General features: G+C 41.7%; 1 protein-coding gene across 1 annotated transcript in view; it reads right to left on the bottom strand.

Moving 5' to 3' along the window:
* The window catches only part of NLK (nemo like kinase), a 307284-nt gene that overhangs the window by 10181 nt on the left and 279227 nt on the right, over positions 1–17876 (bottom strand). The window contains exons 8-9 of the mRNA XM_073616684.1: positions 13974–14060; positions 6102–6300 (exon numbers count right to left, since the gene is read on the bottom strand). Coding sequence (XP_073472785.1) covers positions 6102–6300; positions 13974–14060 — 286 coding nt within the window. The remainder of the gene's footprint in view (positions 1–6101; positions 6301–13973; positions 14061–17876) is intronic.

Raw genomic sequence — 17876 nt, 5'->3', positions numbered from 1 at the left:
TAGGCTGTCACTCACAGCAAGGGGGAGTATCTGACAAAGTTTTTGTCAGTTTGCCAAGAATTATCTCACTGAACAATAAAAGAGGATTGCTCAGAGATGGATTAACTCTATGTGGCAAGACTGGGCTCAAATGATAGGAAATCTTATAATCTACAGTATGGTATCAAAAAAAAAAAAAAAAAAATTTGGGTTACATCCACTTTAATGCATAGAATGCATTTAAAGAGGAATCAAGCCGAGCTTGTTTGGCTGGGTTTCTCCTAGGGGTCACAGGAGTGCAATTCGTTTTGTACTCCTGCGACCCATTTTCAGAGAGTCCACTCTCTGCTGACGTCACACAGATCAGTCCAGGCACCGCGTCATCCCGACTCTGGAAGCCTGGATCCGCCAGGTGATTGGACTGATTGGCATCTCAGCGAGCGCGCTGAGACGGCTGCTCCCCACCCCTCCACAGCTCAGCACTCCAATGAGTGTGGAGGAGCAGAGCTGGAGAACTTCTGATTGACAGTCAGCAGCTCTCTGCTCCGGGAGCCGAGAGAACTGAGCCATTGGCGGTGTTCGATGGATCAGTTCTCAGTGCAGAGACGCCGGGGGAGAGATGCAGCACCTAGACAAGTATGATATGGGAGGGGGGGGGGGGATGATTCCCATACTTCTCCTTTAAGATGAAAAACCTTTTGACTTTACAACCACTTGCAGGTTAAAAAAAAAAAAAAAAAGTAAATTTTTTTTTTTTTTAGGAGCCTGTAAGGCATTTCACTGGTGCCATGCAGGTGTCCTGCAGTCTGGCAGTGTAGGCTGTCTGCCCGTACATCATAGGAGGCAGTTTCACACTGACAGGAAGAATCAATGAACTACTAGAGGGCTCAACAGCGCCGTAGTAGTTCATTGAGAACTATAAAGCCGACAGCCGCAAAGGATGTCGGTACTTGTAGTTGATTGATTCACAGAACTCTGAATGAATGACTCAGTAGTGTGGGCTGAGCCCCGCACAGCCGTGCTATTTTTTTTTTTTTTAACAGCTGGAACAGGAAACTTCTCCCCATACTGCTGTCACACAAGGTGCTCGGGATTCCTGAGCGGCTGCAGGAGCGGGAACTTGCTACACCCTACACATGTTCCCAAAGGTGAACTTCTCCTTTAGGGGTCCATGTATTAAATATTTGTTGTGCAGATGTGACAAACATTCGCACATTTAGGCCTCATGAACACTGGGCTTAAAAAATATTGCTTATACAGGCATTTGATGTTTTCTTTTTCTTTCAGCCTGTAGAAGCCACTCTGTCAGCCACGTTTGGGTGTTTACATATAGAGGAGTGTTTACAGGCTGAAAAAAAAAAAAAAATCCCATCACAAGTGTTAACCTCCCTGGCGGTATTCCCGAGTTTGGCTTGGGGTAGATTTTCAGAACCAAAAGCGGTAACCCCAAGCCTCATTCGGGATCACATCGCAGGATTCAGGTACAGTTACTTACCTTGTCCCCAGGATCCTGCGATGTCTCCCCGCTGTGTGTGCGAGCCGTGTCCTCCGCTCGATGTATTACAGCGCCGGGCTCCGTTCCCTGCGAGCGTTGCGATGCACAGGGACGGAGCACGGCTCCAAATTCAAAAAGTGAAACACACACAATACATACAGTATACTGTAATCTTAAAGATTACATTACTGTATGAAATTATTTCACATCCCTTTTGTCCCTAGTGCTTTGTCTACTGCCCTGCATGCAGTTTTATATTATAAATACTGTTCTGCCTGGAACCTGGAGATTGTCCATTGCAACCAAAAAGCGTCCCTTTACATCAAAAGCGGTTTAAGACCAGCTAGAAAACAGCGATAATAAATTAGAATCACTTGCAGAATTGAGCGATAGTGATTTGTGGGGAAATTCGTCAAACACTGAAGGTAATGACAGCGACAATTCTGCAACTGAGCAAATTTCAGTGTTTTTGATTTGATTACATTATTGAATCATTTGTATTATTATTATTTGTTATAATTATAGTTATTTATTATATTATAATTTATGATTTCGTGTTTCAAAATTTATCATACCCAGGCTGTCTACTAGACTCTTGTTTGGACAGATTTAAGTGTGTTATTCCTAAGAATTACAGGCCTACAATATAAAATGCCAAACAATGTAAAACATTGTACCGCTTTGAGAATCAAAAATTTTAAATAATCATACCGCCAGGGAGTTTAAGAAAAGCTTTTGGGAAGAAAAAACACCAGACGTGCTTAAACACTCAAATGCACCCAAACACGGTTTCCAATGTGTTTTTAAGTGTACATTTTTTTCTAATGTTTTTGGGGAAAATGATTAAACGCAAATCTGCCTAAATGGGGCTACAATATGCTCCATAGGAGTGTTTTTTATGCTGCCTTTTTTCTGCCAGTATTTGTGTCTTTTTTTTCTGTTACCTACCTTGTGTGCATGGACCCTTAGAATGAAAATTGCTGTATTTTTTTCTAATATATTTAGTTCCTATATTGTGTGCGCCACCTAGTGGCCATAATGCATTGTTTACCCCTAATTTAGGTATTTATGGAAAAAAAATAATAAAGAGCATTATGCCCACTAGGTGGCCCTGACAATATAGGAGCATTATATTTTAGAGAAAACACACTGATTTTCATTTTAAAATGTGCAGATGTTTGTCACACAAACCTTCGCACAAACTTTTATACATAGACCCTTTGTCCTAATAATATTTGGAATAAAGAGGGTGAATGTTCCCAGCAGAGACAATAAAAAGTTGACAAAAGAAGCAATTCTTCCTTACACTAACAAAACAAATAAAAGTGTTGGTTTATATACACTATACAACTCAGCCCAAAAAGGGCTTATGTACAGTTGTGCTCATAAGTTTACATACCCAAAATGACCTTGATCAAAAGTTTACTTACCCCAGTTCTTAATACCATGTATTGCCCCCTTTAACAGCAATGAGAGCTTGAAGTCTTTTGTGGTATTTGTGGACGAGGCTCGTTATCTTCTCAAATGGTAAAGCTGCCCATTCCTCTTGGCAAAAAGCCTCCAGTTCCTGTAAATTCTTGGGCTGTCTTGCATGAACTGTACGTTTGAGATCTCCCCAGAGTGGCTCAATCATATTGAGGTCAGGAGACTGACCAATTTTCTGGCAGTTGTGGCTGAAATTTTAGTTGGTCTACCTGACCGTGATTTGGTTTCAACAGAACCCCTCATTTTCCACTTCTTGATAGCATTTGAACACTGCTGATTGGCATTCAATTCCTTGGATATCTTTTTATATCCCTTTCCTGTTTTTATACAGTTCAACTACCTTTTCCTGGAGATCCTTTGACAATTCTTTTGCTTTCCCCATGACTCAGAATCCAGAAACGTCAGTGCAGCACTGGATAAAAGATGCAAAGGTCTATCAGGAGTCCAGAAACTCATTGACCTTTTATACACACACTAATTACAACAAAACAGATCACAGGTGAGGATGGTTACCTTTACTAGCCATTCAAACCCCTTTGTGTCAACTTGTGTGTATGTTATCAGGCCAAAATCACCAGGGTATGTAAACTTTTGATCAGGGTCATTTGGGTAGTTTCTGTTGTGATTATGACTTAAAAAGAGTAAACAGTTGATTGATAAATGGCTTCAGTGAAACACCATGAGTGAAAGAAATGTTTTTGTGTTATCATTCATATTCCCTGAAAAATGGCCAAGAAATCAAATTCTGTCAGGGTATGTAAACTTATGAGCACAACTGTATATATAAGGAAGTTAAAAAGTACAAATCAACAATGTCACTGCAGTAAGCAAGCCTTCATTTTGATTGTCAGGCCAGAGTCCCGGTATTAACCATAACCAATAAAACTTACATTACAGACAATAGGGGGAATTCCAAAAAGCAATAAAGGTGGTAGTTTTTTAGGACAGGGGTATTGAATGAAAACTTATGAAGGTCCAGTCAGTAAAGTTTTCTTCAAACCGAGGTCTGAATCATATGTTTGACTCTCAATGGCACACGTGGTGCGTTTTTGAGAGTGCCACACCACCATGCAGCTCGCTACAGTGCAATAAAAAAAAAAAAAAAAAGTTCAGGTACTTTTTCTGCTTATAAAGGCAGCCCACTGAAATAAATGGGCCACCTACACACACACAGCGCACTACACAATAATGTAAATATAGCCTCAGATCCTTCACATCACAATCCTTTTATTACATCAGTGTTCTTCTCAGTCCTCCTATACTGTACATCATCCTTCACATTGCAGTCCTCGGGCCCCCCTTTAGATCACCTTCCTACTTCAAATTGCAGTTCCCAGCTCCCCCTTCATATCATTCCCTTCACATTCCTGTCCTCACCCCCTTTATAGCATCCCCTTCACAATCCTGTCCTCACCCTCTTTATAGCACCCACCATCACATAACTGTCCTCATCCATTTTATAGCACGCCCTTCACATTGCAGTCCCCAGCCATCCCCCCCTTAACATTCCTGTCCCCATTCCCTTTATAGCACCCCCCTTCACATTTCTGTGCTCACCCTCTTTGTAGAACTTCATCCCCCTTCATATTGCTTCCTTTACATTCCTGCCCTGCCTCTCTTTTATATCAGCGCTCTGATGATCTCTCTCTCTCCCCATCCCCCTTTTACATCACACCCGGCTTTCTCCTTCCTTCATAACAGTAACAGTGCCCTCTTCCCTGTCCTACCTTGCGGAGGGCAGGGGGCACAGCAGCAGACTTGGGAAGCAACTGACATCAGAAGTGCAGCAAAGCGATGGATGAAAGGTAGGACCTGTCCCAGTTAACTGATTGGTTGCTAGCATGCATGACGGTTCTAGCAAACATTCAGTAACTCTGGGCCAGTCCCTGCCCTCAGTCCATTGCTGTGCTGCTCTTCCGATGTCAGATCTGCAAAGACAACAGAGCTGGGTGTGGCTGAGGGGGGGGGGAGCAGATCTTAAATGGCGTGACAACGGCTGGTCTGGACAAAACATTAACTCGGTCCGGACTCGGCCCGCGGTACGCCATTTAGTGATGACTGTTTTAGGACAATCTGTCCCTAACCACATGCCGACCATCCGCCGCAGTTGTACTGCGGCAGAATGGCACGGCTGGGGGAAAAAACATTATGTATTTGCTCCCCGAGCCGATGCGAGTGCCCGGCGGTCTCGATCACCGCCGGGCTCCCGCAATTGCTCGGGGCACACGGAGAACCCGGAACTGTGTGTGTAAACACACAGTTTCCGGTTCTCTGAGCAGGGAACTGACAGATCGTCTGTTCTTACAGAGTATGAACAGTGATCTGTTAGTTCCCCTGCAGAGTTTAACCCCTTCACTGCCAGTGACATTTTTACAGTAATCAATGCATTTTTAATCGCACTGATCGCTGTATTAATGCCAAGGGTCCCAAAAATGTGTCAAAATTTTCCGACGTGTCCGCCATAATGTTGCAAGCTTAATGTGGAACTAAGCCCACCTATCCTTTACAGCTAAGGAAGCGGTAATCTTAACCTCTGTTTGATCTGCAGTTGCCATGGTGCTGCACATGTGATCAGTTATGTCACCAGGCATTTGAGAGCACAGGTGACAGTTCTCATTCATGGTATGCCTGGAATGTAACTGGGGAAACAGTTCACATTCCTTTGCCTTACAACCAGCGGAACTAAATCCATTAATATAAGTAAGGGTTCTTCAATGGTACTTAGGATACACTGAAGCATGTATGGTTTACTTATTCTGGTCATATAACCCTGTGCCTCTTTATTTAATGACTGCCATTATCATCAGCACGTTAAACTTAAAAACAATGCATATATATATATATATATATATATATATATATATATATATATATATATATATATATATATATATATATATATATATATATATATATATATATACACATATACACACACACACAAACCCACATGCATGCATTTATACCCAAATATTCTGAATTGATTGGCTGAGGGACCATTGCCCACAGCAAAATCAGTCTGATGGCAGAGATTTTCATAATGTGACCTACAAAGGCAAGTGACTGTGGCAAAGTGTTCTGAAAACAGCATAAAAACTGCCTTAACTTTCACTATAACCAGCTAAAAAAAAACAGAACTCACCTTTCACCTGCCGTACAGAGCTAAGGTTCTTCTCAAAAGTGTCATCAAATTTTGGATTCGTAATGGGTTCAAAGTCACTAGTGTATACTCTGCCTGTAGATGTGGAGAAACAACATTTGCACATACAGGTGTGATACCGTAGACGACCTTCATCCAGGTATGGGTGAGCCAAGGCATCTTTAGAAGATATCCTTTTAGACTGCAACATAAAAAAAATGGGTTTTACATAGATCAACAAATTTAACACATCTGTAGCTCTCCGTGCAATATTGCTGCATCTCCACAAGGGGGAGCCAAATGCACATATGTATTAACAGTGAATCACCCTGACATGGTTTGTGCCACTTTCTAATAGAAAAGGTATAGTGCCCGAGCCTACCACAACATCTACAGATTTCAGAAAGGGAACAAATTCACTTGTTTATTGTAGCCTCACTGCAACAATTTGCAAATAGGTGACAATTCATGCGCAGGGCATTTAAAAAAAATCCTGAACAGAAAAGTTGATGGCAGACATAGGCTATTATAGAGCAGCTTACAAAATGAAAGAAAATAGAGTTGCTATAGGTAACAGTTCCATATTCTCTGGTTGAAGTACCAGTAATCTATTAGACATTCTGCACTCAGTGATGTATAGGTTCATATGGCACTAGCTCCAAACAGATGCATGTTGAATTCTGCATAATAAACTTCATGCAGGAAAGACACTGACTCTGCCTTTTTTTTACGTCTACCTTTTTAAGTCTACCTTTATTTAGGCTTAAAACAGAACTCCAGGCAAAAGGCTCAATTCTCAGTTGAGATACATAAATGTGAACTATTTCACTTGTCAAACGCTTTGTAGTTTTTACTTAACCAGTCCTGTGGTTTAAACACCTCCACTGTGTTGCAGTCAGGAAAATGACAACACCATTTCTGCTCAGATGACATTGAAAACCGCAAGGAGATGATGCAAATTCACTGGCCAATGAACAGGCTGCTGTCAGAGGCAACAACAGAAGCAGCAAGCTTTCATCCCCTTTCAACAGGCACACTATCATGTTATGGCTCTTTGTCTTCAATCCACCTGTTCCATTATTCTCTATGGGAGATGCGCTAGACTTCTACAGAGCAAGATTCACTACATGGACGTATTTATAAAAACTGGAGGAAAACAAAGTCCTCCACAGAAGTGAAGAACCTGCCCATACGGTGCTGTGAAAAAGTATTTGCCCCCTTCATGATTTTAATTTTTTGCATATTTGTCACACTTTGAGAAGTAGGGCCAAAGCCATTTTAACCCAAGTTAGTTCTGCACTAAACCAGTCTAGGCTCTGGATCGATCCAGACTTTAATGTCGGATCCACCAAGATGCCTGGATTGGCAGCTGGCTCAGCCACTCCTGCCCCCTGCACAGCCTGGCTCTCTAGTTAGCGCTGGACTGGCAGAGCAGAGACCTGGTGACTGAGTCACCGCTCTCTGCTCAGAGGACAGATGTAGCATCTGTTCTAGGCTGCATCCACCTAGGTGAGCATAAATAATTTTTATTTTTCCAACCTCATACCTCTCTTTTAAATGATTCATATCAAACAAATCATTACACAAAAATACCCAGAGTAAATACAAAATGCATTTAAATGAGGATTTAATTTATTAAGGGGAAAAAAAGCCATCTAAACCTGCCTGGCCCTATGTGAAAAAAGTAATTGCCACTCCCCCTTATTTAATCACGAACGAACTGTGATTAACCACGTTTTTTGGAAAGCTAAGCCATCGTTTACATTGACTGCAGCTTTGAAATCAGACGGGTTCATCTGAAATCGCACAATTTCAAAGCTGCATGTCAGTGCGACTTGGAAGACATCTGTACGGCTTCATGCACAGAGGTCTATGCAAGTCACACCCGAAATCACCAAAAGTAGTGCAGGAACAACTTCAAATTGATGCGGCACTGCAAAGTCAGCGTCGCATCGATTTGAACAGTGCGATTGCCGACCGTGGGATGCGATCTGACCAATGTGAACCAGAACTAAAGGTTCACTTGCCACACCCAGGCCTGATTACTGCCCAACCTGTTAAATTAAGAAATCGATTAAATAGAAGCTGTCTGACAAAGTGAAGCAGCTAAGAGATCTCAAAAATCAACACATCATGCCGAGATCTAAAGAAATTCAAGAACAAAGGGATTGACATGCATCAGTCTAAACAGGTTTACAAAGCCATTTCTAAGGTTTTGGGACTCCAGCGAACCAAGGTGAGAGCCACTAGCCACAAATGGAGGAAACTTGGAACAGTGGTGAACCTTCCCAGGAGTGGCCGGCCTCCCAAAATTACGATTCATGCAGGAGGTCATAAAAGAACCCAGATCATCAAAAGAACTGCAGTCCTCACCCGCCTTAGCTAAGGTCAGTGTCCATAATTCTATGAGAAAAAGACGGCAAAAATGCCACTGCTGACCAAAAACAACACAAAGGGTTGTCTCACATTTGCCAAAAAACATCTTGATTATCCTCAAGACTTTTGGGCAAATATTCTGTGGGCTGATGAGCCAAAAGTTGAACTTTTTGGAAAAGGCACGTCACTTTACATCTGGCGTAAAATTAACACAGCATTTCATGAAAAGATCATGCCAACAATCAGACATGGTGGTGGTAGTGTGATGGTCTGGGGCTGCTTTGCACCTTCAGGACCTGGACGACTTGTCATAATTGATGGAACCATGAAGTCTGTGCTCTACCAGAAAATCCTGAAGGAGAATGTCCGGCCATCAGTTTGTGACCTCAAGTGCACTTGGGTTATGCAGCAGGGGGTTTAGGGGTCAAATTCCTTTTTCACATAGGGCCTGTCAGGTTTGGACAGCTTTTTTCCTTTAATAGATGAAATCATCATTTAAAAACTGCATTTTGGATTTACTCGGGCTGTTATTTAAAATTTGATGAATGAATCATTTAAAGTGTGACAAATATCAGGAAGGGGGCAAATATTTTTTCACAGCATTGTAGCTATCAATCTGCTTTTTTCTGATATTCCCTAGAAAGTGAAATCTTAGCAGTCACAATGGGCAAAGTCTTCATTTCATGAAAAGAATCTTTTTGTCTTTTATAAATTTGCTCCAACATCTCACTAAAATAAGACTTTTCACTTTTAGGCTTAATGTACACTGGAGCTTTTAAAAACATTTGTTTTGGCAGGAGAAAAGCAGCTTAAAAAAAGAATGCCTAGGGTGTGTTTTTGCAAAAACGTTCAGAAGTGTTTAGAGGGGTCAAGCACTTGGGCATTTATTTGACCAGAATATTCATTTATTCTGGCCACTGAAATGAAAAAAAAAAAAAAAAAAAAAAAAAAAAGCTAAAGAGCTAAAAACACTCTTACCACTTAGAGCCCTTTCACACTGAGGTGGTTTGCGCTAAAAATATCACCTGCAAACCGACCTGAAAGTGCCACTGCTTTGTCTCCAGTGTGAAAGCCCCGAGGGCTTTCACACTGGAGTGGTATGCTAGCAGGACGAGAAAAAAAGTCCTGCTAGCAGCATCTTTGGAACGGTGAAGGAGCGGTGTGTATGCCGCTCCTGCCCATTAAAATCAATGGGACAGCGCAGCTATACTGCCGGCAAAGCGCCTCTGTAGAGCCACTTTGCGGTGGTTTTTAACCCTTTCTAGGCCGCTAGCGGGGGTAAAACCGCTAGCGGCCGAATACCGACGGTAAAGCGCCGCTAACAATAGCAGCGCTTTACCGCCGATGCCGCCCCAGTGTGAAAAGGGGCCTTAAAGCGGAGTTCCACCCAAGAATGGAAGCTCAGCTTATCTGCCTCCTTACCCCGCCAATGCCACATTTGGCACCTTTCGGGGGGGGAGCGGGTAACTGTTATTGTTCGGCCCCCCCTCCTCCTATCTCCGCCACCAGGCCATTCAGGAAGCATAGTACGCTTTGCGCATGCACAATACCACGAATGGCAGTGGCAGTACCTGAAAGTCAAAGGAAACATCGGCTGGGGTCCCGACATCGCTGGATTCCATAACAGGTAAGTGTCCCAATATTAAAAGTCAGCAGCTACAGTATAGCTGCTGACTTAACTTTTTGTTGGGGATGGGGAGGGGGGGGGGGGGGTGGAACTCTGCTTTAAGGCCATTTGGACGCATTTACCTGCATCAGCACAAATGCCTGTAAAAGCTGCATTTTGGTCTCAAGTGTGCATGAGGCATTAAACAGAAGTCTACAGACTGTATAGCCCACTGACCTCAAAAGTCATTCTGAGCCCATCCAGTCCAATGCAGTGTTAGCGGGTGTCGTATTTGTTTCAATGGGCTGCTAAAATACTGACAGAGGATCTAAAATAGGACCTGCACTACTTTTTAGGGCACACTGCACCACAATGTACAGTAGGAAATTCCCATGAACTGTGGTGCACTAAAAATAAATAGCATGACCATGCTTTGTGGTATGCGTGTTGTCCTGCATTTACCACAATACACAGGTCTCAGTGGACCCTCAGGGACACCATCAGAGAGCTATCCTCACTTCTGGGTACATTTAAATCAGATGCTTATGCTTTAGCGTACACCAGCATTTGCATATTTTACAGACACAAAGCAAAGGACTCCATTTAAATAACGAACTGATGGGCTGCCTTAAAGCGGACCTTTAGCCTTTCATCTTTTCATCTATTAAATCTTCTACCCTTGTTGTTTGAAGTATGGATAGTAAAACATTTTTTTTCTGCCAGTAAATACCTTATACGGACCACTTTGTTTCTTGTCTGGTAAAAAGCCTAGGCTTATGGCATCATGCAGAACTCTCTCTCTCACTCTTGTGAGAGTTTGCCAGGAAGGGAGGGGAGGATGAATCATAAGAGGGCCAATGAGGGCTGCAGAGCTGGAGGGGTGTAGGGGTGTGTGTGTGTGTGTGTGTGTGTGTGTGTGTGTGTGTGTGTGTGTCCGTGTAAATCCAGGAAGTGAACAGGCAGCATCTTCAGCTGCCCACAGTTAAAATGGCTGTAGCCAGACTTTGTGAAGGCAGATTTCTGCAGCATATTTGGCAAGTACAGAATCACGGTATATATAAAACAACATGCAAAGTGGTTGGAGGGAAGCTTCAGAATGCCAAATATGTTTTTATTACAAATGTGAGTAGACTGCAGTTCCTCTTTAAGGTAATGTGCATTAACACAACACACCAAAACGGGCAGGTGTAAGCGGGCCCTTACCAGCACTCCCCTTTATTGGTGATATGTTGATTTTGGGATGGAATGTGAAAATTGTGTTAGAAGTCCTCTACAACAATCACTTCCCAAGAACAAGACTGATCATAATATATTTAATGAAAAAAGTTGTGTATTAAATGTACTCCAGTAATAATATCATTTACTATTCATAATATTTAAAACCTGTATATGTATTATGAATAAATTGGAGCCTGAGGGCAGCCATGGGGGACAGATTGCTTGCTGTCTTTAGCCAAGGCCTTGCATGACTACAAGTATCGGGAACCTCCACCACACTTTCTGGATAGTGACGTGTTACATGCATAATGCTTCTGATCTGTTTCTGTAGAGAGAAGATTAAACGATGGGAAACAAGTTGGAATATCTCCCTATGGTATAACAAGGGTTCTAAGAGGTACTCATCACTGGTCCTAAAAAAGACCTGAAATGTGGAAGCAGAGCCCATAATAGGCAAATATTGGGTAAAGGAGATGTTCACCACTATTGCCTGTGGTCTCCCAGCAGCTGACCTTTCCACAATACCGCCTTTACCATACAGTTTTCTGTATAGTTTCTGTGTGGGGAATGCCATCTTGGTAGAGGTAGGGCCTTTTGTCAGAAGTCCCCCAACCCTTCCCACCCCCAACTGACTGGTGACCTAATGACTTACTGGGGGAAAAAGTCAAGCAGCAGCATCAGAAGTGTAAGAATCACATATACACAGAATGAAGTAGAAGCAGGGGGATAAATGCAGTAGATTACTCTCCAGCAAGCAGTACAGTAGTGTATCTTCTCCCGGCTCTTACCTTAAACCCAAAAACAAAAATGTCCTATATTGCAGCTTACCAATACTTAGATGTAGTGACTGCATTTGTTTTCTTTAGTCTTTTTTTCCTTCGGTTTTCACCTGGTGAACTGCTTAGCAAACACGCCTCCTGTATTAGAGTGCCTCCACTCAGGATGAAGGAGCACAGGGGGCACAGGAGACAGCAGCATTGTTAATCTGGGGGGAGGGGGAATGTAAAACTGGCCAGGCAGACCAATCAAAATTAGTCCAGTTCATCAGGAACTGGCTGAATTTTGATATGTCTATGGGCAAGCTGGTTGTACTGAAGTTGATCCATCAATCGACTTCTGTACAACCAGACTGTTACTTTTTTTTCACCCGCTCACTGTCGGTGGCTAAAGCCACCTGTGGTTGAAGGAAAGGTTTCCTCCCACACTCCAAAGACATGCTGGTAGGTTAATTGGATCCTGTCTAAATTGTCCCTAGTATGTATGAATGTGAGTTAGGGATCTTAGATTGTAAGCTCCTTGAGGGTAGGGACTGATGTGAATATACAATGTATATGTAAAGCGCTGCATAAATTGATACCTTAAATAAATAAAATAAACAAAGATACCCGATACATTTGCAGGGGAGCTTGTTGTTTGAAAAATAACAGACTAAGGCTGGCTATACATGGATCAAAATTCAGCTGTTTCAGCGGGGACTGGCAAAATTTCAATCCATGTATGTGCACTGTGGTTGTACAGAAAGTCATCAATTGAATTCTAACCGACCTGTTGGGGTTTTCCTGCTCAGACTATAGCCAGCAGGACCGATAAGTGTTTTCCGATGATGGGGGAAGCTCCCCCTCTCTCAGGACACATAGCTCAGCAGGGAGGATTCCCCCATTCACATTAAGTGTATGATTGGGGGAATCGGGTCAGTTTTTCTTGTTCAACCAGCAAAAAACTGACTCATGTATGGGCTGCTGGCTGGCTTAATCAAAAGATGAAAATAAATTCAAAAAAGCCTAAAAAAAGAAAATGAATGCAGTCACATCTAAAAATGGGTAGCTGCAGTTAAGTAAATATTTGCTTTTGGGATTAATACATGACATAAGAGTCAGCAAGAAGACCACTGCATGTGGTAGGGGATACAGATATTTGATTGAAAACTTGTGGCAGAGAGGCAGTGAAGCAGGATACCCGGAAGTTTACTCCCTTTTTTTTATTTTTTAGCAGGTATGCCCTTGGACAAACTCACTTGAAAGAGAGCAGAAATGGCATGATTACCGAAGGGGATGCTCAATCTGAGACTCGTTGCTTTTCTTTGATATAGTAATAGGCAGTCTTAGGCTTCCAACAGATCAAGAGATTGTCACCAGGCCTGGCCTACAGTGTATGTTTTCAGGAACAACTAAATACGTATGCGTACACATCTCAGCTGACAACTGGATCTCTGCACAACTGGTTTCAGGCCAAACAAATAAAAAGAATGCTACTGTGTCCTATAGATAAAGCGAGAACTGGGGTTGTCTGTTCTAAGCATAAACCTGCATGTTTGGTTAAAATGGCTGTGCATGTTTAAGAAAGGTTTTTTTTATACCCACTATGTCCATAGCGGTCATGCATGTTAGGGTACTGTGCCTATCTTCAGTCATAGACAGAACAGGTCATACAAGCTCCTTGACAGATGGCAGACTGGTAGTTACCCAACCATGAACTCCTTAAGCTATAGGAAGAGGATTTATGAGTGGCACTATAGATGCTTCTACACAAAAGCTGAGTGTTAAAGGCGGCACACTGACAATTCTGTGTAAATTCCTATCACATTCAGCAATGAATACAAATGTTTCCTATGAAGAATACATTAAGCAACACATCTGGCACAAGAAAGGTGGCAGAACAAAAAACACTTTACTTACTGGATCAAAGACTAACATCCTGCAAAGTAGATGAACAGCTTCATGAGTGGCCTGGCTGGACAGTGTGTACAGGACAGGAAGAGATGGCTGTAGAAAACAAAACAAAAAATAAAAAACAAACACAGGAGAGGTTACATTCCTGAGTTATGCACAAAAAGTGCTGAATAGCCTCAAATCTCTCCTGTTATGCAAGCTGACTGAAATTACCAATCTGGGTGATGGATGCACGCAGTAAGCCAACGCTGCACTTCTGTCTTCTCAATTTAGTGTCATGCAGGCGCTGTATCACACTGAGAATCTTATCACATTTTAAACCTAAATTGCCCTTGAAAAGAAACACTGAGTTTCTGTAATATTTATTTTGCTGCAAATCCTATGCTGTATGTTTGCATGAATCCAGAAGCGTCATGCAAGAAGCAGAATGCCAAACACAGTTTACAAGGATATAAAAATTTGTGTGAATTCCGTGCAGGATCAGCTGGTGTAAGTGCAGTGATTCAGTCTCTATGGCAAATTCACTTATGTAAGGGCCTATGTACAGTCCTCTAAGTGTCAATCTCTAGTCTTTATATTTCATGCATTCTCAGAATATAGGAGAAGGGAAAATATCTTATGCATTCACATGTCTACTTTAAAAAAACAAAACAAAAAAAAATTAATCAATAGAATTAGGGATAGCAGGATTTTGTACCATCAAGGACATTACACAAGATTAAAAATCACATAATTTCATTACAAATGACATCACAAAAAGAATATACAGAAAAACCTTGGTTTGAGAGCGTTTTGCAAGACCAGCTACATTTTAAAATACATTCTGACTTGATATACAGGCGATGTCTAGATATAAGAGTAGCGTCAAGTCACAAATGAGTATAAAAGAGAAGAGATGCACCTCTAAGTGTAGCAATATGGTTACATTTAATGAAGGTACAACGTTTAGTAACTCACATGGTTGATGATTAAAACTGGCACTTCTAAGTATGCAGGAATCCGGGGTAAAGCTGTCCACATAGACAATCCTCCTTACCGCCACCGACGTCGTCCCTTCCACACTGCGCTCCACGAGTGGTTCAAGCCTCACTTTCAGGTCGCTCTACTGCAGGGTAGTCTTCCCAGTCACCATTGCAGACTGACAGCGGTGAGAGCCGGCTGTGTGGGGGATGGTCTATGTGGACAGCTTTACCACGGATGCCTGTTCCATGTGCCTCTTTTAATCATTAACCATGTGAGTTGCTAAATGTTATACCTTCATTAAATGTAACCATATTGCTACACTTAGAGGTGCCTCTCTTCTCTTTTATACTCTGTAGCTCCTGCTGGATTTTGCTTCTAATCCGTTGTGGAGGCTTCCATTTGCGGATGGACATTTTATGGTTACGCAACCTATCACATTGCTATAATCTTTTTATATGGACTATAAACTGAAGGACTTATGAATAAATGGTTGTGGAACAAATCATTTGAGTTTCCATTATTTCCTACAGGGAAATTTGCTTTGATATACAAGTGCTTTGGATTACAAGCATTTTTCTGGAACTAATTATGCTAGCAATCCAAGGTTTTACTGTACTTATTAGAACAAAACATAGGAATAAAAATCCCTCTTATGGCTGTGCTACACACAAAATAATGCCAACGTGCATTATATAGATGTAAATCAATGATAACAGATGTACATGCAGTCAGCAAAACTCGGTTTCGCGGTTGACCCACTTCATCAGGAGTACAATGGAGGGAGCAGAGTTCCCAAGAGCCAGATGCAGCCGATATGCAAACACCATACAGAGGCACCCAAGCAATCCTCACCAGGGCAGGTGGGGCATGGCTAAACATCCACAGGGTAAGTCCCAGTATTTAACAAATAAGGCAATTGGATGCTGAAAGGATCTGCTTGTATCTAGTCAATGTCAGCAAATCAGTGAGGGGGCGCAGTAGATCAATCAAGCACTCCAATCCAAGGTCATGTAAGATGGGAATAGATAAAGCACAAGCCCAGAAAAGAGATGCAAGCACATGAACGCCCACCACCTTCGCTAAGGCAGTGGGCATTCATGTCCTTGCATCTCTGCCCTTCTCTTAAATTTGGAATTTATACTACTTTGGTACCTTGTGGCTAGCTGATCTGCTCCCATGCTTGCCTGGTGAGGATTGCTTGTGCTTCTGAAAAAGCGGGTCACCTAGAAACATGTCATTTGACTGCATGTACACCTTTATCATGGATTAACATCTAATTAATGTAAGCTGGTATTTTGTAGGTGTAACACAGCCAAATAAGAGGGATTATTATTCCTATGCTTTGTTGTAATATTAGGTATATTCTTTTTGTGATGTCATTTGTAATAATAAAATGATGCGATTTTAATATGGTGTAATGTGCTTGATGGTACCCCCAAAAATGCTGCTCCCCCTTTTACTTTTTCTGTCCAACTCAATGTTTTAGGATGTAGGTACCTTAATACTAGGTTAAATACCCATTGATACTGATCACTTCTATATAAATCAATAGAATTAGACAAAAGAAAGTACTATAAAAGAACCAAAAACTACTAAATCAACCATTTTACCAATAATTATTTAGGTCAGCACTAGACCACTTTAACTCCTTCATGCCTAAGCACAATTTTGCAACTTTGACATGCGTTAGTAAAACTGTATATATGAGCCCTACTTTGTGCATCCAGGTGAATAATAGCTTGTTTTTTTTTTTTAAGACAAATTGCTCTTTCATTTGGTGGTAAATGGTAATGGATAACTGACCTAACATTTTTTTTAAATTTAGCTAATAATTTCTTGTTACCTCCATAACCTACCACCAAAGAACAACTCAAAATAAATTCTTCTGCTCCAGACGATCGCAGCAATACCACAGGTGTATGTTATTTGTTGTTTGTACCTGTAGTACAGCCAAGAAACAATAGTGCGCATTTTATTTTTTTTTCCTACCTAACACACACACACAAAAAATCCTGCCCAAAATATACTGATCATGACGTTTGACCCTTACTGGACTCAAACACCAACCCTGGCACTGACCTAAATCAAACCTTGATAAGTATTTTTTTTTATTCTTTATTATAATTATTTACACACAGTTGTTTATTTCCCTCTCTACAAGCAGAGAGAAAAATACAATGCATTAGTGACTGATCACTGTGATAGCCAACCAGAGGCCATCACAACGATAAGGTGACCCAGAACCGGGAGTTAAGGATCCGACTGTTATGGGACCCGGGAGTCCAGGCGAGAGCCCGATCTCTGTGGTGAGAGTATGCTGGGTGCGACACTCCCAGCTCAGAGACAGATACGCATATATGCGGCCCCACGGAAAAAAGCCCAGTCCAGTAAGGCCACATATATGCGTACTGTCCTCGGTAAGGCATTAAACACATTCAATAAAAGTATAATAAAATAACCCAGGGCCCTGCTTACACCATCTTGTTCAGGGAATTTGTGCAAAAATGTACGTTTCTGCGTGTGTTCCCAAACAAAGTTTGCGGTGCCACTATTTCTTAATGGCACCTCAAACTCTGCTAGCAGACACATTGTGTTGTGCCATAACATGCATTACAAAAACGCACAAGGCACACGGCCAGAAAAAAAAAAGGTGAAGGAGCATGTTAATCATGTGTAGCGTAGGCAGCCCATTTAAGTGATAGACTGTCCTATGCTGTTGCATGACAAAGTCTGATTGGACAATGGAGGAGCACGAAAAGACTGATAAGATACATTTTTCTGCTCCCCTGACAACACATACAAATGCAGCATACCTGTAGTCTGAGTGCAGGAGATTAGAAGAAGTTTACATCAATTTAAATTCAGTTGCTTTTAAAATATATTGTTGATTGTTGTGTTGTATTTTAATGTTCTAAGCAAGAATGCAATCAGCAATGAAAATGGCCA

The sequence above is a fragment of the Aquarana catesbeiana genome, linkage group LG02, assembly GCF_042186555.1.
Source record: "Aquarana catesbeiana isolate 2022-GZ linkage group LG02, ASM4218655v1, whole genome shotgun sequence".
Lineage (NCBI taxonomy): Eukaryota > Metazoa > Chordata > Amphibia > Anura > Ranidae > Aquarana > Aquarana catesbeiana.
Note: the sequence above shows the minus strand (reverse complement) of the source record. Positions and strands in the feature narration are given on the sequence as shown.